General features: G+C 41.6%; 1 protein-coding gene across 1 annotated transcript in view; it reads left to right on the top strand.

The window, feature by feature from the left end:
- LASP1 (LIM and SH3 protein 1) overlaps positions 1-22,337 on the top strand; it is a 50,980-nt gene that overhangs the window by 6,000 nt on the left and 22,643 nt on the right. The window contains exons 2-3 of the mRNA XM_083709883.1: positions 1,793-1,887; positions 19,896-19,980. Coding sequence (XP_083566009.1) covers positions 1,793-1,887; positions 19,896-19,980 — 180 coding nt within the window. The remainder of the gene's footprint in view (positions 1-1,792; positions 1,888-19,895; positions 19,981-22,337) is intronic.

The raw sequence follows: 22,337 nt of genomic DNA, 5'->3' as shown, positions 1-22,337 counted from the left end.
AGAGCAACTTAACTAGGTACAATCACATCATAAAATATAAACTTCACTTTGCACGGTATCTGATAGTTTCTACAGAAGTTTGTTCAAGTCAAGTTTTTTTTAGCTCTTACAGATGAAAAGTAAAGCCAAAAAGGAGTCCCTGTGAAGTTTTTGATAGTGTGTTGGCTTAGAAGCCCCTTCTTTTACATACCCACGGACATATCTCTATTTTTCATGCTGCTAAGAAGGGGGCATAGAGAGGCATTATTGCCCAAACTTCTTGCTCTCCACCTTTAGAAATATGTTCCAACTTTTTTCTTCTTAATATCCCAGTCTGGGTTTTTAAAGATAATTTTATTTCTGAACCATTGACTTTTCTGCATGATCACAAACATTCACAAAATATGTTTTGGAAGGATATTGTAAAATACTTGTGATCTCGTACATTTTCTCAGAGCATGTGAACTTTTGAAAATAATTACATCCCTTTCATCATTTAGATGATGTGCCACTCCTGAACATGTGCATTATTTCCTACAATAGTCTACATATTCCCTTCCCCTAAGCGGTTAGTGCTGAATAATTTTCAGAACTGTCCAGAATGGTTTGTAGAATTTAGAATGTGTTTAAGATAAAACAAGTGACTTTCTGATCGTTTGCTTCGCTTGTTTGACAGAGGTGAGTAATTGCACTTCCAAGCTGTAGAAAGTGGGATAAATTAGCATAGATTTTCAAAATGTAGAGGCCTCTCTGCTCATGCTCTCAAAATCCAGTATCTTGTAGTCAAACTGGCATGCTGCTTGGCTATAAGAGATCTCTAGCTCACCATGTGGTTGTGGAAATCTGTATTTCTACTTATTACCAGAATAGTTGCTGGTTGACAATTCTGTATTTCTACTTATTACCAGAATAGTTGCTGGTTGACAATTCTGTGTTACCTGTTCTCAGTGTGGAGCTTTTCTCCTAGTCTGCTTTTTATAAGACATAAAATATTTCATTTAGAGGAGCATCTGGGAATCAAGGCTGCTTTAGCATCAATCTTGCATGATGAGCTATCTTTCAAGACCATATGGAAAGCCTACTACAGTGGTTTCAGAGTTACTGTGAAAGGAGACCTTCCTCAGCGTATCAGGATTAGATTTCTGAGCTAAGGCCACATATGGCAACTTCCTGTTGGGGGAGGGTGGGGAGAGAACTCGCAGTCAGGTGATGAGTTGGAAATATTTCCTAAGGCTCATCATGTGCCAATATAATACAATTTTGGTTAGTGCTGACCACATTGTATAAACTGCTAATGCTTGTTTGTTGAAAAACAAATAGGTCATTGACTGAATACAAAGGAATGTTTTCCCTAGCCTGTCTTTAAACTTTAAACACTGTGTTTTTGGGTTGAGTAAATGCTGTTGAAAGGCTCTTTGGTCAAGCATATGTCTAAACAGACCTTCATAATGGAGCAGACCAGAGCTTTCCAAACTGTGTGTCATGATACGTTAGTGTGTCGGCTGCAGCGTGTAGCTGTGTTGCATGAATGCTCCCAGGGCAGGAAAGGGGTTAGTTTAACCTCTGGTTTGCTAGTAAAACCTATGTTTCTGTGTTGCAAAATGATGCATATCTAAAAAGTGTTTTACCTGAAGTTTGGAAAGCTCTGGAAGAGACAGTGCTGCAGGATACTAGAAAGAGTCGTCTTGCAGCATGCTTGATTGTAATTTCTAGAGGCTAATAGCCACTGCTGGGAAAAAACATTTTCCAGCTAGGAAGAAGTAGCCCACTATAAAACTTTCTACATTAACACTTGTTTCTCATGTTTTCCCAGTTTTGGCATAAAGCATGTTTCCACTGCGAGGTCTGCAAGATGACTCTCAACATGAAAAACTACAAGGGCTATGAGAAGAAGCCGTATTGCAATGCGTAAGTTGCTAGTGTTCACATTACTTTGCCCTTCTACTCTGTAATAGCTGCAAGTGAAAAGTGTATTTCAAGGGGCTGTATGTATCTGGAAATCTCAATGCAATTTAATTGTTGAATGTGGCAGGCAAGAGACACAAGGAAAGAAGCTGAGCTGATACCTGTGGAGGTATTAATCCTAATTAGTCCATCCTTTCAAAGTATTCTTCTAAACCCTTGTCAGTGACTGAGAGAATGGAATTTGTTGTTCATTAGGAAGCTAGTGCCAACAGCATGATAGGTGACCTATTTTATTTTTCAAAAATTCTGAACTTTATCCTGACAAATTCCAGTGTGGTATACAATAATAAAAATACAGTAGTATAAACATCAAATCCCACATCCTTCATAACAAAATGAAACTATAGCACAGGGGAGGGGAGTCTCCAGTCCAGATTTGGCCTGCAGTTGGACCTATTCTGGCCCTTTCTGTCCCCTCTCACCCATCACTTCTTCAGCTGGGAGATGCATTTCCTCCCCCATCAGCTGTTTCATGTTAAACAGCTGATCTGTGCAATCAGCTTAGCTGGGGGGAAAGGGGAAGAGGGAACCAAAAAGAGTGGGAGAGTGTACCATTGCCTTGGGAGGTGGGGGAGAGACTTTCTTTACAACCTCCTTTGCAAGATGTGAAATTGCAACTCCTTCCTGCGCAAGGAGATCTTCTGTAGGAAGTAAGAAACTCTAGCTGCGTGAAGACTTGAGCTTGCACTTTGCTAATATGCAAAAAGTTCTCCATACATTTTGCAATTGTTTACATGCAATTTTGGGGATGCAATTTCATTTTGAAGTTTGAGACTTTGAATAGTTGTAAGGCAAGGTTTGCTATTCAGCTGTACATTGTATTCTTCTGGGATCGCTGAACTTTTTTGACAGGTAAAAGGAAAGCTTTCGTTCTTACAAGATTGGTTTTTTAAAAGTCTTTGGAGAAAGTGGAAGATGTAACCTGAGTGCAGTTACTAAGAATTTAACATATGTGTCTTTCCACGGGAAGTAGAATTTAATCTGTGTGAGATTGTCAGTGATATATGATTATGTATGACTAGTGAAAAGTGGCCTCTGACAGCTTTTCACTGGGGTAATGTGGCCCTCCATCCCAAAATGTTCCTCCTTTCCTGCTGTAAAGCAAGTAGAGGCAAGGCAATAAAACTAACTTAAGACCTGGGCAAATAAATATGTCTTATCATGGCACCGAAGGGATTGCAACAATGACACAGTCCACAAAGTGATGTGCTCAGTACTAGAATGTTGGTAATTTTAAGCATAGATGGATAATGCAAAAGTCATGGGATAGCAAGAAGGATATATGGATTAACTAGTGGCCGTGATTCAAGAAAAACTCTGAAAGCAGCAAGTATTTCAGAAGAGGACATGAAAGGGAAAGATCAACAGTGACAATAGCAAAAGAACAGGAAGATGAAAATCTTCAAAACTAAGTTTGCAGTGGAAAGTAATGGAGATAATAAAAAGAAATGGCATGGAAATATTTGGGTCAAGAAAGCTGCTTCAGAAGCTTTCTGAAAAGGCTTAGGGACGGGGAAGACTTGGGAGCAAGTCAGGGTTAGGAATTTTTGGTAAGGAGTAAAAGTTATACATAAGTGTAGGGGAAAGTATGTGGCAAGATTCTGTTCAGGAAAGTTGCCTCCAACCATTTTGAGGCTGCCCCCACACCACAGCCCATCCCGTTCAGCAAATTCCCTTGAGTCCCTGTGTTGCATGCGTGGGTAGCGGGGACTGCCAGATGTAGGAGGTGGTGGGAAGTAGATTTCCACCAGTCCCATTAGCACACTTAAGTCTGGATCCAGCCCAGAATAACTACATCATCTGGTCCAAAGATGAAAGCGAGATGAGAATATTGTTAAGAAGTGACAGATACATTTAAGAAACAAACAGAACATGTGATTAGCCACAGTGGTTTGCTATTATAAACATGGGTTTGAGTAAAGCCTGTGAAAATGGTGACTGCCTGCAACCCTTGACCCATGTCTGTTACTTGGCATTCTCAAGAGGTGGAAAAATTAATTTTCCCCTTCAGCTTCTATAAGACCCACTCACTTGTAACAAACAGGATGAAGCTGTGCTTTACCAGTAGCTTATGGCTCATTTAGACAGATCTAAATGCTTGGGAAAGCCTCATTTCCAGTGTTTTTGCTTATGCTTCCAACCACCACTTCTGTTTGGAGATATGGGATACTTTAGTTCACAACTGGTCTCCTGATCAAGACAGATGCTGTATTCCCCAGGACAATTGCCATGCTCCTGGTTGTGTCACTAATAGTCAAGATGGCTGCAAGGTGACCTCCTCTCCTCCAGTTCATCACCTCCAAACCTCGGTTTTCCATTCAGCTTGCTATGCCCATGAAGGTAGCTTAGACTATGGTAAAGCTTTGTTCTTGCCCCATTCTTCTTGTTGAAAACTTCAGCAGCACTGGGTGGGAAATTTGAGTATTTAGATAGAGCAGCAGAGTACGGAGTTGTCCCTTTATGGGCAGCAATTCAGGAAGTGTGTATGTGGGATAGAACTTCAAGAGAGGCTTTAAGGGCACCCAGAATCCATATCCAGAGCAAGGATATTTTAGGAGGTGGGGTGCTACTGGGTTTATCTGAGCTTAGTTGTACCACATGCCACATTCAGCATCCGTCAAGAGAGATAACACGAATTGTTTATTTCTATGGTTCTAGATTTAGGTAGGTAGCCGTGTTGATCTGACGCAGTCAAAATATATTTTTAAAAATTAAAAAATTGTCCAGTAGCACCCTAGACACTGTTGCAGAAATTTATGTATAGGTTGGGGGGGATTGCCCCTCCAGCACATATCATGCACATGCAGCCCACTACCAAAATCAGCACAATCACTTTTGTGACTTTTGTTATTTGTCCCCATGAAACACTTCATTACAATTTCTTCCTATCTATTCAAAGGGCCTTTGCTGCACAATACCAAATGTAACAATTCACTGACAAATGTATCTATGTACTGGCTCACTGGGAAAACTTCAGAAATTCATATAGACCTGTGAGCTCAGCTACTCATCAGCCCCTCTGCCTGAGTGATAATCCCTGGCATCCTGATACCTGAGTGCCAGACAGGGTGTGATTAACATGGATGGGAAACAAGGAAATGTAAATATCTTTTTTGTTACACTTGATGGGTGTTTGGTGGAGGGCAAGGAGAACCATGGGGCAGGGTCCAGGATGCTCAGATTACTGCCACCAGACCTCCCCTTTCATGATGTAACCATGATGTATGAGTCATGTAGTTTGGGGTGTGTGACATGGGGATTAGCAGCTAATAAAAGTTTGGGGGCTCTTTTGTTTGGGGCTTCCATCTTGTTCCACCTTGTGGCAGGTGGGAGTCCTGTCACAATAGTCTTCAATAAAGACCAAGCCTACTAGCTGCTGTTTTGCTCTGGTATTCCTGGCTGGTGTTGCTTATAGCGAGAACAAAGTAGTTGGTCTCTAAGGTGCTACTGGACAATTTTTATTTTTATTCTTTTGTTTATTCCTATGAATCTTTTGGTTAAAAAACAAAACAAAAACCTTCCCAACTAGGGTTCAAAGTTTAATGGAAAATATGATTAGGTTTCTGATTAGGTCTGTAGTATTTAATTGATTTAAAAAACACTTTGCTATTGATGTCCCCCCATTAATCAGGCAGCAGAATTAAAAGTATTATAATAGAAGTAGTGAAAAAATATAGGTTGTTAAATGCCATCTTAGAAGAAATGACCTCTTTTTCTTCTCACAAGAAAAGATGGTGGCTCTTCTAAGATGGTTGCTGTTGTGACATGCATATACGCTATTTAAAACACTGTTTTTCTTAACTCTTTTTATGCATATACTTGTTTCTTCCTATTTAGTTAAATGGCATATGATTAACTTGGCTAGGTTTTCTTTGACCAGGTGTGTTCCTCAGGTATGTGAGGGCAAGATTTAAAATATACAGATACTGTATATTCTCACAAGTTTGAGATTCAGAGATAAAGAACGCCCTTTTTTTTAATTAATGCTCATGTTTCCCTGTACTCATCTCCTCTTCAGACACACTGCTCCTTACCAAAGTGCAGAATTTTGCCAAATATAAAACACTAGATTTTATATAAAGTGTGTAAAATGGCAGTTTGAGACCAAACCCCCAATTTATGTACTCTTTGGCATAATATTTTGGGGGTGGGGGGATTCCAACTATGGTCAGTGCTGACAGAGTCTTGTACAAGGCCCTCCTTTCTAAACATCCGCCATAAAAAGTGGAATTGTACAATGAATGTCCTATCATTTTCTGTGGAGTGGGGAGGGAAAAGGCCACGTTTATGCTGGCAGGAGTAAGCTTGCTTTTTCAAACATGTCTAATACAGGCTTTCTTCTGTCCATGCTCTGGCTTCCTGCCAGGCCGTAAGCTTATTTCTCAGTCAGAGCAGTAAGAAGAAGGCTGGGCTTCCTCTTTGCTGCCTTGATGCCATACGGCAATCTGAACATAACCTTCCAATGGCGCCTTTGCTGTGTGGTTTTGCCCTCTGAGGCTTTCCTTCATCAATGAGGTGGGGTGAACAGGGCATGTTTGCTCTGATCTCAAGGGCTTACTTCCTAGCATCTTCTGTCAATAGTGTCTTTGAAAAGCTAGATTGAATGATATACCCTGTTAGCCCCACTTTTACAGAGTTAGTGTAGCATATAAAGATAGAGCCATGAGTTAGTAAGCTCCTGATTTGACTGTTGCCACTTCTGTGAATTAATTAGTATTTCTCTGACCCCTATCTGTAATATAGGGATAATTTTGCCTTACTTTACTGGGTTAATGTAAGGATTACAACAAAAATTAAAATACACTGATCAATAACTGTATAAGCTTGACTCGGACTTCCAGTAATGGAATTTTGCATGGTTTTACATTGTTACCTCACTCTTTAAGTGAGCTCAGAGGTGGTAATGCATGGATGTGGGCTAGCCCCCCTTGTCTTCACAACTCTGTGAGGTAACTTAAGCTGCCTGTGTGTAACTGGCCCAAGGTTACCTAGTTAACTTCATGGCTGTGTGGGCATGTGAACTCCTTGGACAATGCTGACTCAGAACTCTTCCATCTCTAATTTTTCCATTTGAGAGATTGTATAATTCTCTCTCCTTCAGTTCAAGGATTCTTAATGTATGAAAAGAAACATCCTGCAGCAGCTCAGTTCCATTTGCCCGCCCCCCCCCCTTCAAGCTAAGACTGATTCAAGTGTGAAGGGGAAACTTCCACAAGCTAACATTATATCTAGCTTCTCCTATTATGCTAGTGCAGTCCTAGCATAAAATGAAAGCACCATGTCCAAAGTGTTGACTATTAAGACATAAAAATGCCATGCCCTCAGATTTTTTCAGTAATTGAGTTTTATGTGACTTCATGTATACAGTACTTCAGCTTTCTAGCTGTTTTGGAAGTACCTTAATTTGGAATAAATGGCTCGCCCTAGTTTTGATTTCGAGACAAACAAATGTTCTGTTTTAGGTGTCATTTTACTAAGGGGTTTGGGTTACTGCTGTATTGATTATATTTAAATATGCAAACCTCTGAAGGGCGTGTTAGTATAAAAGTTATTACTTGTGATGAAAGAAAACACCTCCTTTAAAACTTCTGTTTTTTGTGACCCAGAACTAAAGTAGCTTCTGCAAAAAGTGTGTTTATAATTCCATTGATCAAAATGAGCCTCTGCTGGTTTGCCAGAGGAGGCTGCAGGCTGGAGTCAGTTCCTGTTGCGATGCAGCTATGTCATAGGATCAAGTAGGCTAGGTTTTTGCGGTTTTGACTAGTTATAATAAAGTAGTGGGGAGGGGTGTAAAATCTGGCTCTTCATTTCTCACATATACATTTACTTCAGAAACAAAACATACCTTGTCACTAATGAATGCCTCATGATATTCTACAGAGCAACAATGCACACTATTGCATAAAAGCACACTTCATTTTCTACATCTCCAGTTTACTAGTAAGAAGAGGAAAGTTCAGAACAGAACATGATTTTTCTGCATAGAAGCAGCAAAGTTTCCTAGAGTTCTGGAACAGGCTATTGTCCGTCCACACTAAAAGGAAGTGGGTGCTGGCAATGAATTGCTTGAGTGTGGTGAATCTGGAAGGCTCACTTATGTACACCCCGCTGAGCAGACCTCTTTATTTCTTGAAATGCTGTAGAATAGATGGCAGGAAGTGAGTGGCCTAGTTGCACAGTTATTTCCTCTTCCCCCTGCTTGGAAGGAAGATACAGCACTCCTTTCTGCAGAACAGCTGCTTTAAAACGGTTTTTGTCTGTTTATTTGTTGCGACTTTTACTGGATGAATTAATACTATTGGATGACTACATTTCCGTGTTTCTTTCAGTAGCATCTATTTCTTGTTTCTCTGTTTTGGGAAACTAATATATGTGGTTCCTTTTAGTAGAAGCGATTTATTATCGCCATGGAGGGGGGGAAATGCATGACTGGTTTGCCTCGTTGGTCTCTTTTGTTGCTGTTCTGGTGGGTCAACACACCACCCATATACTTTATCATCATTCTTAGACTCCATGTGGCTGTCCCCATGCCCTTCCCTCTGTTTTGCAGTTATAATTGCACATAGGAAGTCAAATGTTGTGGTGCTCTGTAAGATCAGCACTTTTAGGTCTTTGCTCTCTTTGGGGGCATGTTCAAAGCATTTGTTTTATAATCCTCAACTGTCTAGTGCTATTTCTCTGATTTGAATATTGCAGCTTTTTTATTTGCATCCCTGTTGCTCTTAAAAATGGCACTGTACTGGGGAGATCTTACTACTCTGTTGTCCTGCTGGAGTGTTAATGTTGATGAATGCTATTGCTTGATGAATGAATAACTATTATTCAATTAGCCCCTGTCATTTGGAAGAAATCATCCCAGAAGTGATCTTCTCTTCAGTTCTGTACTAGCTTGGCTGAGAATCGCTTGGCAGCAACCATTACATCAGACTGTAGTAGAGAGGGGATGCAGAGCTACTCTATCAGTACAGTAGACCCTCAGGTTACGTTACCTTCAGGTAATGTAACTTTCGGGTTGCGAACGCAGCAAACTTCTGGGTTTCGCCCTATGCGCAGAAGCGCTATATCGCACTGCACACATGCGCAGAAGTGGCACCTCTAGATGTGGACTTTTCAGGGTACGTACGGACCCCTGGAACAAATTACGGTAAGTTTGTATCTGGAGGGTCCACTGGACAGCTAAGAGACAAGCAGCTTTTGGCTTCTGTTCTTGAACTCTTCTTGTAACTAAGAACTTGAACATGGATTTGCCCCCCCCCCAATCCATTTTATTTTTCTGTCAATTTTTATTATTTTTTATTTTAGATTGTAAGCCTGAGGATAAGCACTTTCTATAGTAAACTGTAAGCTGCTCTGGGAGCTTTTTTGACTAAAGAGTGGGATGAAAATTCTTTAAATATATAAAATTGTCTTCCTCTTGGAATGATATTTTGGGAGTATCATCTCATCTTGAACCTTTCCTTTAGGTGAAGGATGAGCCTGGATTAGTCACAAACAGCATATATGACTTGAAATTGATTCTCACTAGAAATCAATATGGGAATTGTTCTGTTGCTGGTGGCGAATAAAGGATACAGTGGTGCCCCGCAAGATGAATGCCTCGCAAGACGAAAAACCCGCAAGACGAAAGGGTTTTCCGTTTTTTGAGGCACTTCGCAAGACGAATTTCCCTATGGGCTTGCTTTGCAAGAAGAAAGCCCATAGGGAAATCTCCGGGGACCTCTTTTAAATGCTGGCGGTGGGGAGCAAAGCCTTCCCCCCCCTCCGGCCTTCAGAAGAGGTCCAGGAAGGCCGGCGGGGGCCGAAAGGCTTTGCTCCCCACCGCCAGCATTTTAAAAGCAGTCCGGGATAGCAGGGAAGCGCTTCCCGCTATCCTGGACGGCTTTTGAAGGCAGACGGGGGGAGCAAAGACTTTTGCTCCCCCTCCGGCCTTCAGAAGAGGTCCAGGACCTCTTCTGAAGGCGGGCGGGGGGTGAAAGTCTTTGCTCCCCCCTGCCTGCCTTCCCAGGAGAGCGGAGAAACGCAGCATGTTTCTCCGCTGTCCCGGACAGCTTTTGAAGGCAGGCAGAGGGGAGCAAAGACTTTCGCCCCCCGCACGCATTCAGAAGAGGTCCAGGACCTCTTTGCTCCCCCGTGCCTGCCTTCTCGGGAGAGCGGACGGCTTTTGAAGGCAGGCGGGGGGGAGCAAAGACTTTCGCCCCCCGCCCGCCTTCAGAAGAGGTCCTGGACCTCTTCTGAAGGCTGGCGGGGGGCAAAAGTCTTTGCTCCCCCCTGCCTGCCTTCCCGGGAGAGCGGAGAAACACAGCGTGTTTCTCCTCTGTCCCGGACTGCTTTTGAAGGGGGGGAGCAAAGACTTTCCGCTCTCCCGGGAAGGCAGGCACAGGGGAGCAAAGACCTTTGCCCCCCGCCCGCCTTCAAAAGAGGTCCTGGACCTCTTCTGAAGGCGGGCGGGGGGCAAAAGTCTTTGCTCCCCCGTGCCTGCCTTCTCGGGAGAGCGGACGGCTTTTGAAGGCAGGTGGAGGGGAGCAAAGACTTTTGCCCCCCGCCCGCCTTCAGAAGAGGTCCAGGACAGCGGAGAAACACGCTGCTTTTCTCCGCTCTCCCGCGAAGGCAGGCAGGGGGGAGCAAGGACTTTTGCCCCCCGCCAGCCTTCAGAAGAGGTCCAGGACCTTCCCCCCATGCCTGCCTTCCCGGGAGAGCGGAAAGTCTTTGCTCCCCTCCGCCTGCCTTCAAAAGCTGTCCGCTCTCCCGGGAAGGCAGGCACGGGGGAGCAAAGACTTTTGCCCCCCGCCAGCCTTCAGAAGAGGTCCTGGACAAAGGTCTTTGTCCCCCCTGCCTGCCTTCCCGGGGGCTTTTAAGAGCCGACGGCTTTTGAAGGCAGGCGGAGGGGAGCAAAGACTTTCGCCCCCCGCCAGCCTTCAGAAGAGGTCCTCCGCTGTCCCGGGGCGATTTTTAAATGCTGGCGGGCGGCAGCGAAGCCTTCGCTGCTGCCGCCCGCCAGCATTTTAAAATGCTGTCCAGGGTTTTTTAAAATGCTGGGGGTGGGAAGAAAAGCCCTTGTCCCTCCCCCTCAGCCTTCAGAAGAGGTCAGGGGACAGACTGTCCCGGACCTGGTCTGAAGGCGGTTTCCATAGGAACGCATTAATTGATTTTTAATGCATTCCTATGGGAAACCGTGCTTCACAAGACGAAAAACTCGCAAGACGAAAAAACTTGTGGAACGAATTAATTTCGTCTTGCGAGGCACCACTGTACTTTCATTTCTAACTCAGGAAGGAAATGAATGATTCCCAAACTGAATCAGAATCTATGATTGAATTATATGGAACTTGCAGGATGTTAAGGTTGTCAAAGGCTGGCTCCTGAGCTGTATACGGGTCTTTCTGGAAAACTATGGCGTTTTAACACATACGTTTATTTAAGAGTGACTGTTTGAAATCTCTCCATTCATGAATCTGTGCTCCAAGTTAATCTGCTGTATTATTTATTGGATTTATATTCTACCCCCCTTCCAAATCAACCTCATAACCTGCTTTTTCAGTTCTTGAAAGCTTTTTCTCAGAAATTGCAAGCCTTCATACAAATGTCACATTTTGCAATGCATCATGCTAATGATTTGCTTTCAGTAGAGTAGGAAGATTTTAAATAGCTGTCACTTACCTATTGTGTCTGCTTCTAGGTAACTGTAAAAAACTTGTCATATTTTCCAGTTTTGTTTTCCCTTTTAAATATAGATCTTCCAGTATACAACCCAATGTCATATCTACATCTCCAAAGTATTATAGGATGTGTGGTGTCAAGTATTTGGTCAGCAATCAGCATGCTTCCCACCTGTTACTTTGTTTTCTTTCAACCCCTGCTTTGGAGCCTGTCTTCAAGAACTTAGGACAATGGATGATATTATTTATTTGACTTATTAGTTGCTTTTTTGAACTTACAAAGGAGTTGCTGGTAGCACAGTATTATATGAGCTAAGACTGATCACATGCACCTGCAGTAAAGATAAAGGTAGAAATGGAAGAACTTTCATATTTAATTTTTTATCTAAAAGCTTTCTAAAGTTTCATGTGGAAATACATTTTAGTAATGAGGGTTGAAGTGCATCACATTTTTAAAAAAGGCCTTGAACTTTTTGCATTGTTGTTAAGCCCCTCTACCCAGCTTAACATATTTTCCCCAAATTTTGCACGCTATCAGATTAATTTTCTCCATTAAAGAGTTCCTCCTCAGTGTTCTGAAATGTGTGCAAGCCAGTTTGTGACTTAGGGAATTAATACAGTACAGTGGTACCTCGGGTTAAGTACTTAATTCGTTCCGGAGGTCCGTTCTTAACCTGAAACTGTTCTTAACCTGAACCACCACTTTAGCTAATGGGGCCTCCTGCTGCTGCCTTGCCGCTGGAGCACAATTTCTGTTCTCATCCTGAAGTAAAGTTCTTAACCTGAAGCACTATTTCTGGGTTAGCGGAGTCTGTAACCTGAAGCGTATGTAACCCGAGGTACCACTGTACTGGGAAATTTCTCTTTACTACCTTTTGATACATTATAAAAGTGTGTCAGTTTCATCTCTTTATCTTGTGGTGGGGGAAAATGTAGGTATACTTTCATAACTAGCTTACTCAATAGAAAGTGAGCAATACAAATCCCCTCCCCCCGCCCCTTGCTATGAGGTAGCAAGAAGTAGAATCTACAAAGGCTGAAGGTGGACATTTGCTAAGTGATAGCAGATGATAGGGGAGGGTGTTGCGTTTTTTAGGAATGGCTTAAGTATGGAAGTGAAGGCCACGTTTGTTTGGTAGAACTAAGAGGTAGGATCCACAAAAATGGCTTATGTTATTGGAGATCACGTCACTTGCTAATTAAAACATTTAAAATAACTGCAGTGCTTTTACTGCAGTTCTTGTGTCTTGAGTTCTTGTGCAGATGAGATTTGCTTCTGCCTTATTCTAAGCAATTGTATTTATGCTAGCTATTCAAGGGTTACATGGCCACTCTTATTCATATTATGAAGGAGAATCCAAACTTTTCCTCCTTTACATTTGGACTCATTTTCTGTCTCTTGCTTAGTAATTATGGTAGCAATATACATTTTCCACATAGCAGATTTCAACAACAGGTTCTGCCAATATAACTTGCTGCTGTTCACTTGGGCCTCTTACTGAAAGTGGCTGGTTTTGGGTTTCCCCCCAAATATTTAGTCTTCTGGTCCTGATTCCAAAAATTCATTGCTAACGCCAGTACTTAAGTATCTTTTGAGAAACTGAAATTTATGTGGACATGCTACATTTAGTAAGAAAGTATCTTTGCTCTAGTCTAGCTCATAGGTAGACAAACTAAGGCCCAGGGGCCGGATCCAGCCCAATCGCCTTCTCAATCCAGCCTGCGGATGGTCTGGGAATCAGTGTGTTTTTACATGAGTAGAATGTGTTCTTTTATTTAAAATGCATCTCTGGGTTATTTGTGGGGCATAGTAATTCGTTCCCCCCCTTCAAAATATAGTCTGGCCCCCCCCACAAGGTCTGAGGGACAGTGGACCAGCCCCCTGCTGAAAAAGTTGGCTGACCCTTGCTCTAGCTGTTAGGTCAACTACTGACAATGTTCCTACTGCAAGGATGAATTTCCACAGTGACTGTTCACTGTTAAATCCATTACGCTGCCATGTGGATTCAAGTAGTGATTCCAAACAACCCTGCAATATGTGAAACATTTAGCATTCAGAATATTTTTTTAAACTGTGAGCTAGTATCAGACCCTTACCCTTATTGTTTCCTTCAGTAGTTTATGGGCCTATGCCAACCTGATATGTACAGGAAACAATTAAATACTGGTGAAACTGGGTGTTTTTGATGCAGAAGTTATTTAGAGAATAGGAAACTAAGTTTAAACATAAATGTTTTAATTCCTGATTCTGATAAGCCAAGTCTGTGGTTGTGAGATTTTCCCTTGCATTACACTGCAAATACTCTTGAACTGCAATTATTGGCAGCGATACTAGGATTTCAAGTACCAACTCCCAGAACTGAATTGTACATCTCTTTAGAATGCTAACAGATCTCTTTAGGGAGTTTGTGTGTTTGCCTGTTTGTTTGTTTTTTTTAAAAAAATTATTCAGCACCAAAACATGTGGCCACTACTGGGAACCCCCTTTTGGAACACAAGCACTGGAAGTGGTTGCCATGGCAAGCTAAGAAATTTGGCTCTTCATAGCAGCAACATAAAGCTTACTGCACAACCATAAATGTTCCAGTGTGTCTGTCTATAGTCTGTATCTTTGGTAAGTTTTTTTTAAAAAAAACAAAACAGGTTTGAATGAACATCTGGTAGCTGCCTTCCATAGAATCTTTTCTCATTGACCAGCAAATACTGACAGTTAAAATGTCCTGATGAAACCTATATTTCCTCTCTTATTTGTCCCTTTTACTCTGTTATTGCTGGCTTCTGCTGTATCTTGCTACTCAACAAACAATGAATGGTAGCTAGACTGCAGCAGCCACCCTTCTACCTACCCCACAAATAATATTTAATTTTAAAGTACAAAAATGCATATTGAGGATAACCAGATGAATATAAAAATTAAAATACACTTTAACCATATCCACCACTTAGACTTGTTAATTATAAATACACTGTGTATGATCAGGACTTCTCTCAACCTATAAATGCATTTGCACCAAGGTTAGAATATGTTGATATATAGACTAGCTGTGGCCATAAGCTTTAATGTAAGAGCCCGCACCACCCAAAATGTATATCCCTGCCTGCTCCCAGGAAAAGCTACTTGGATTAACTACTGCCAATTAGACAGGGACTAAAAGGTTACCTTAATTTTATCTAACTGAAATATAAACCAAATATAACCTAAAATATACATGGCCAGAAGATGGGTGTGTGTGACAGCTTTGATTGTTTCTTGCAGAGTTGATGTTTGTGGTGCAGTACACTATTCAAAGTCAGCATCATACCACCTGGCCCAGTCAAGACACATGTTCAGATTTAGGCTTGGAATTGGTTCAAGAGGAGCAGTTTCTCAAGCCTCCCACTTAGAATCTTAATACTGTACTAGAGACCCTGCATGTTGCTCTAACTGCTGGCAATTTAAAAAAAAATATTCAGATGTCTTGCTTCCACCTTCCCCTCTGTCACATCTGAAGCAGGATATGAATGCAAGAGCACTCTCTCTACTTGCATTCCTCAGCAACTAGCACTCCCATATGCCACCTCCAATCCTAGCGGTAGTACGCAGCATTACAACATAGAAGAGTTCTGCTGCAGATTCACGAAAAGGGAGAGCTAGACATCTGGCTGTTTTTGGCAGCAGATGCAGGTTTAACTTCAAATTTGGCCCTAAGCTAATTGGAGCAGAGAAGTGACAAGGATTCAAAATGGCAGCCTTCTGTCCACATGATCCTGCTCTTCAGGGATTTCAGCTTGGGTTCCTAGCAATCTCGTTACACTGTTATTACAAGATTGCCTTGAAAGGGATTCAGAATTGCAAAATCACTTAGCATTTTTATGCTCTCATTAATCGAAAAGGAAAAGTGAAAACCATCTCTAACTCTAATCCACATACTGTATTGAGATGCTATCTTAATTTCATTCATTGGCAATTATTCTTTGAAATACTATTTCTGTTCCATACTACATATTGGGGCACTGAGTGAGAGTCGTTTGCTACAAGGCTGTAGCTGAAGAACTAAAACCTAAATCTTCAAGGTCTAATGCTCTTATGTGGGCTCAAGCTAGCTATCCCTCCTGTTCTGTGACGATACTGTGTGTGTACGCAGAATATCTCGCTGCTCTAAGCGGGTTAACCTGAATTGGGATTAAGGGGAATTTTGGGGGTTTATATTTTAGGGCAAACATAGGAACTGCATAATTCTTGCTCATGCATTAGTCTTGTCAGGTTTGCAGGCTAGGAGATGGTCTTCAAGCAGGCAAGCTGCTTTCTGCTTCACCAGTACTCAAAATTGTGGTGCATTGTCAGACAGCCCTTAAATTAAGGCACATTTTCCACTTTTTTAAAAAAGGGTGGTTTTCTGTTCCTCTTCCTATTTTCTCCCTTTAGGATTAGACCTCTCCATAGATCTTATTGAATAGCATTTAGCTGCCACAATTTCACTTCTTTTCTCTCTTCCTCCTTCACTTTTTAATATGTGGGATGTAATACCCTTAGCTAGGTGGTCCCTTCTGTGTCATGTCACCCAGTGTAATCTACCGCTGATGTCCTTAAATTGCACAAGATGGGGCCATTCCCCTCTCCTTCCCAGAAATAACAGCATGGCCTGGAATTGTATACTTTGTACCCCGTAACTTGTGGGGAGGGGAATGCTGGTACTGAGCATGCAGTTGCCTGCCGCTTGCTTATTTTGTAAGCACAGTTAAACATATACTCATTCTTAATTGGTCTTTCTGAGTAGTCGGTTCTATTTTTAACCCTGAATTTCCTGCGTTTCTGCTACATTGTGCTCACAGGTTATTTTTCATCCTTGCTGTGGCTAGTGGCTTATCTTTGTGTGGTATCGGTGGATAATACTGTGATGTTCTGCAGCTTTGCAAAGGTGTGGTATAGAGGTCTGCGTGTGCATAAACTTGAATGTAATAAAATACAGTGGGTGCTTTGAAATCAGAAAGGGCAGGTGGCTTTCTGCTCCTGGAGTATTTAACTTCTAATGGGTTCATCCAGAGTGTTAAAAGTGGAGTTTATCCAATGAGCGGAGGCTAATTCTTGTCACAAGAATATAGTGGAACTTTATATGCCAAGAAAGCAAAACTGGCAGTGTTCATGAAGGGGATGGGAAAAGCAATTGGCTGTTTCATCAGTGTGGCCCAAGGACAGATGAGATTCACAGAGCCAAACAATTCTATGTAGACTGCATTTTAAAATGCCGCTGAATTTTGCATCAAGGTAACCCAAATGTTGTGGTGCAAAAGAATTGTGAATATTTGTAGATCCTTGCTTGTTTTATTTTGCTAGCTGTAAAGAAGGGTGCTAAAACCTCCACTTCTTAGCAACTGGAATCGTGTTCATGTGATCATAAATTCACAAATCACTGGCCGCATTTTCAAACTTTACACATAAGGGCTAGAAATTTGCTTTTAAAGAAAATGAGCCCTGAGCTAAAGATTCTGCACCAAATAACTGCATTTCTGCAGGCATATTCTTCTAAGTGGTTTTGATTGGCTACAATGCCCTCTAGGTTGGAGAACCTTTATTTTTGTGCAATGAAGGCACAAAAAATGTCCAACTATGTAGATGTAGGCCAAATAACAACCATTAATTTCCCCAAATTATTGCAGTTGCAAGATCTCGCTATTCTTTTTTTTTTTTTGCGGTTGTGTGCTCATTTAAGTCAAGGTTGTGGGGCATTAAGTATGCAGAAACAACCACTGTATACCCACATGTAACATCCTTCTACTTTCTGAATATTTAGCAGACTGATGCTGACTTTGCAATCATGGCTAAATGTTCTGCATAAGACAGCTAGGTTCCCCAGAAGAAAACAACGATTAGAAGTCAAACCAGAAATAATTTTATTAAATATATATAAAGATAACAATCTGGATTTACATAATAAAGAATTAACATGCCAGTTACTAAAAGCTGTGAGACACAACATAACCAGACACTGGAAACACCTTTCTGGCACAATGATAGACAGTTGATACAAAGCATTTTGGGAAACAGCCCTCCTTGAAAGATTAACAAATAAACTACGGTTGACTTGTGGGCAGATCAAGAAAAATGGCTTTACACTGTATGGTGTAATTTCATAACATAGCCCAGTATTCCAGAAAATAAACAACCCATCAGCATTTGGCTTAGTCTGGTTTATCTAAATTTTAACTTAAACATAAATTATTACCTTCTGTTTGAACCCCCTTCCCACATTCATCAAAATACCAATGCTTTATATTGTTTCATTGGTAACGTAAGAGGAAAAACACAACCACAAGGGCTCCTGATTTAGCTATGCAATGTTGAATGTTATCTGTTAACTCTGTTGTATCCTGTTTCCCTTTTGATTTTGTTTAATCAATTCATGAACCAAGAACCTATACATTGACCACTAATAATGAACCATACATTGTAGATATTACTGCAAATTTATTGTGCTATTTTTGTGATATACAGATAACATGAGAAGACTTGGTCTATTCATTTGTATTATTTATCATTCCTATGATCCTTTAAAATAAAATCCAATAAAAAGTTGTTCCAGAAAATCTAGGTTCCTCACAGTACAGTGACACAAATGTGTGCCCCACTGCTAATAAGGAGGGAAATGCTATGAAAGCGAAATTTATGAATTAAAGTTTGAAATGTATCCCTTATTCGCCAATCACCTTAGATTTATGTGAAACAGGTCCCCTGTTGAGCTCTCTGATTTGTTGGCTCTTCTGGAGGAAGAATCACGTGATAGTTTTATGCTCATGGAAGCTAAATTCATGATACTGTACAGTGGTGCCTCGCAAGACGAAATTAATTCGTTCCACGAATTTTTTCATCTAGCGAATTTTTCATCTTGCGAAGCACGAAATCCCATAGGAATGCATTGAAAATCAATTAATGTGTTCCTATGGTCAAAAAAAGTCCAAACAAAGCCAAATTTGGTACAACAAGAGTTTATTAAGTGCTCTTTAAAGTCACACATACTGTAAAGAGCATTTCAAAATTCAAACCCGAATTTTTTTAAAAAAACAGAGTGGCCCAATGGTCACAGAAAATCATAAAAATACAGGGAAAAAAGCACAAGCTTCCAGATTCTTGCAAACCCCTCCCCAACTGTTCCCCCAGCCATCCAGCACACAGAAATTCAAATCCAGATTTTTTTAAAAAAACAGCAGAGTGGCCCAATGGTCACAGAAAATCATAAAAATGCAGGGGGGGAAAACAAGCTTCCAGATTCTTGTAAACCCCTCCCCAACTGTTCCCCCAGCCACCCAGCACACAGAAATTCAAATCCAGATTTTTTTTAAAAAAAAAGCAGAGTGGCCCAATGGTCACAGAAAATCATAAAAATGCAGAAAAAAAACACACACGCTTCCAGATTCTTGCAAACCCCTCCCCAACATCAAGTCCTTGAATTCCAAACACCCCAACCCAAAATCCAAACCCCCCAAAAAAAGTTTTAAAAGCTTAACTTACCAAATGGCTGCAAAAGAAGTTTTGGAAAAGCTTCAAAAAAGTTTTCGTCTTGCGAAGCAAGCCCATAGGGAAATTCGTCTTGCGAAGCAGCTCAAAAAACGGAAAACCCTTTCGTCTAGCGAGTTTTCCGTCTTGCGAGGCATTCGTCTTGCGGGGCACCACTGTACTAGGTTAGCCTTATGCACATCTTCAGTGGTTTTGCACATAGAGCCCCCTCTGAATTCATGGACCAATGCTTAACTTAGCTACCAAACAGCAGGGATTAGGGAAGCATTACACGTTGTTTGACAAATTTTGACTGGCCTGATTTGTCTCAGTTGCCCCCAGCTGCTTTTACACTTGCCTCTTAAGGTAGGCAATGGATAATTGTATCTAAATTTGGATATACTTGCCAACTAAGGGTATAGTTTTCACAAGGTATCTGTGCAGGAATATATTTTATCTGCTCTTACTTCCTTCCCTACTCCCTGGATTTTGGTACACTGTAGCTGAGCCAATTCAGTGATGTCACAGACGCTACGTCAAAATTCTCCTTTAGGGTTTTGCGTTATTCCTATCAATCTTCCACAGTACTAAAGACAGTTGCAGTATAGCAGCATCCATTATATTAGGTGGACAGAGGCACCTTGAACAGCTGAGTAAAATCCGCAATTGGTCTGTTTAGGAGGAAGATCATAGTTCACAAACGGGGGGGTGGGGTAGATGATATGTATAGAGACTGTGCTGGTGTTGGTTTCATCTAATCTGGCCAAACCAGATTAAGAATGATTCCTTTTTAACACAGCCTATTTTTTTCCCCCTCTTTGCAGACACTACCCAAAGCAGTCCTTCACTATGGTGGCAGACACTCCAGAAAACCTGCGCCTTAAACAGCAGAGCGAGCTTCAGAGTCAAGTAAGGCTATTAAAGTTTCTTCACATGTTGCCTACTGCTATATTCTGTCAGTTACAGTATTTTCCTCAGTGGTCTTCTGGAAACAGCACCCAAAGAGGATGTGTGTATATTCAACCTCTTTTAAAAATAGAACTCTCTCCTTAGCTGTCAGAAAGGAAAACTACTAAAATATTGCCTGAGGAAATGAAATTATCAAAGCTGAAATGAAATTAACAAGCTCTGACAAGCACCCCCCCTACAAACAGATGATATTTATGATACAATAATTGATGGGCAAGAATTTGAAGCACCAAAAAAAAAGAAGCAGCAGCAGCAGCTGAGGAATCTGGAGAAATGGAAGGAGTTGCAGATTAAAATGTACCCAATAAAGCTGCTCAGTGAAAAGTGCAGGCTGCAAGTGTGCAGTAATTAGGTGAGCAAATAAGTTGTGGTGTAGCACACAAGCCAAGCATTCTAGAATATTATAGTCAAGATGAGGATAAGATGAAGGCGGAGAAATATGGCCAGAAATTAAGTGGCATTGGGGGATGAAATCAGTGAGTTTCATACCCTGAACAAAGTACTGGCTGCCATAGTCAACTCTGAGGACTACAGGACACAAATTATTTTTCACATAGCACTCTCTATCATGATCATAATGGCACCTCAGGATGCATCTCATCCTTTAGCCTGTTTCTTCACTGTAAGTGGGTAGACAAATAATCTGCTGCACAGGTTTGTTGGAAGGCTGGGCAAATGACTGGAAAGCTCTTTGCCTGCTAGAAATGCCAGAGAAGGTTACCAGTGCAAGAACAGAATCTGGGATGTTGTACATTGTGTATAACATCAGTGAGGAACCTTTAGCTCATCGGCCTAATTAGACTCAGTGCTAATTTGGCCCATGAAGCCGTTTCCCCCAAACTGCACATACCTGATGTTATATGTGACGTCAGGTGTGGGGCAGGTAAGTATGCTTCTACAAAGGAACTATCAAGAGCATACTTTCAGTTTCCGATGGTTCCTTGGCAAAGCAGAAAACGCTGATTGATCAACTGGTCAATGCTCACAGTGAGCCCCATTTGCAGATACAGTTTGAATTCAAACCATGCCTGCAAACGGTTTTCTCTGTGGATCAGTTTTGAAGCCATCTTTGTAAATCTGCAGAGCAAAATGTCCATTTGTAGGCATACTTTGAATCTCAACCAAACCTGAAAATGACAAAGCAGTGCTTGCTGTCGGTGGCAGTCAACTAATTGTCTGGATAGTGAGCCTAGTTCCCTGGTGCATGGTATGCTTAGTGACCTTTAGTCGAGGAGGAGTGGGCAGGGTGCATAGAGTACCTACTTGGTAGAGGAGGGAAACATTTCTTCTCTGTGAGTGGGTGACAACAACTGCCTAAAAGAAAAGCAGTTATCCTGGAATGTCCCACTAGAGGATGCTGCTTGGTGCTTTAAAAATTAATAGTGACAGTTTATTATCGGTATCTCTCCCTCTGAGGGGTGTGATAATTTATCCTGTCCCATGCACTACTTGACTAGGAATTGTTATGAGCCACAAGAAACATTGGATAGCTTGAAGAGGGGGGAAACATGTTGTGTTGAAGCTTTTAATGTGATCTGGCTACAGAATTTGATGCTTAGATATGATGGTATGAGACTAGATTCTCTTGATACACCTGCACACAAATACATCTTTCTTCTTTATAATTGTTTTAATGCTGGTTTTTTTTTGTTTTTGTTTTTTTTGGTCTAGATTGCTCAGTGTTTGGGAATTCGAATGCTACTCTAACTTGGGGTTCAGTCAACCATTAGGGCAGTGATTGCCAACCAGTTGTCATGTGAATAGCTTTGGAGGGGGGTGGTTGAAATGGCAGGCACTTCTTCACTGGTAAAAAGGCCTTTCAGAGGGGGTGCACGGTGTGTGATTAAGAGAGATGGACAAAGAAAGAGATTCGTGTGGCTTGTGTGGTTTGTATGAGTAACTGAGAAGGCGGTATACCGTATATGGTCTGTGAGAGGGAGAGAGGCACTTGGAAGAGAGAGGGAGAGGTGCATATGTGAAGTGCGTTAATGCATGAGAGAGAAATACATGTGTGTGGTCAACATGTATCCTGATACAGTCAAACCTCGGTTCCTGAACGGCTCTGTTTTGGAACATTTCAGCTCCCGAACGCCGAAAACCTGGAAGTACAGTGATACCTCGGGTTACATATGCTTCAGGTTACAGACTCTGCTAACCCCGAAATATTACCTCGAGTTAAGAACTTTGCTTCAGGATGAGAACAGAAATCGTTCTCCGGCGGTGCTGCAGCAGCGGGAGGCCCCATTAGCTAAAGCAGTGCTTCAGGTTAAGAACAGTTTCAGGTTAAGAGCAGACCT

The sequence above is a fragment of the Podarcis gaigeae genome (genome assembly GCF_964106915.1).
Source record: "Podarcis gaigeae genome assembly, chromosome: 13".
NCBI lineage: Eukaryota > Metazoa > Chordata > Lepidosauria > Squamata > Lacertidae > Podarcis > Podarcis gaigeae.
This window is presented reverse-complemented; position numbering and strand designations above follow the sequence as displayed.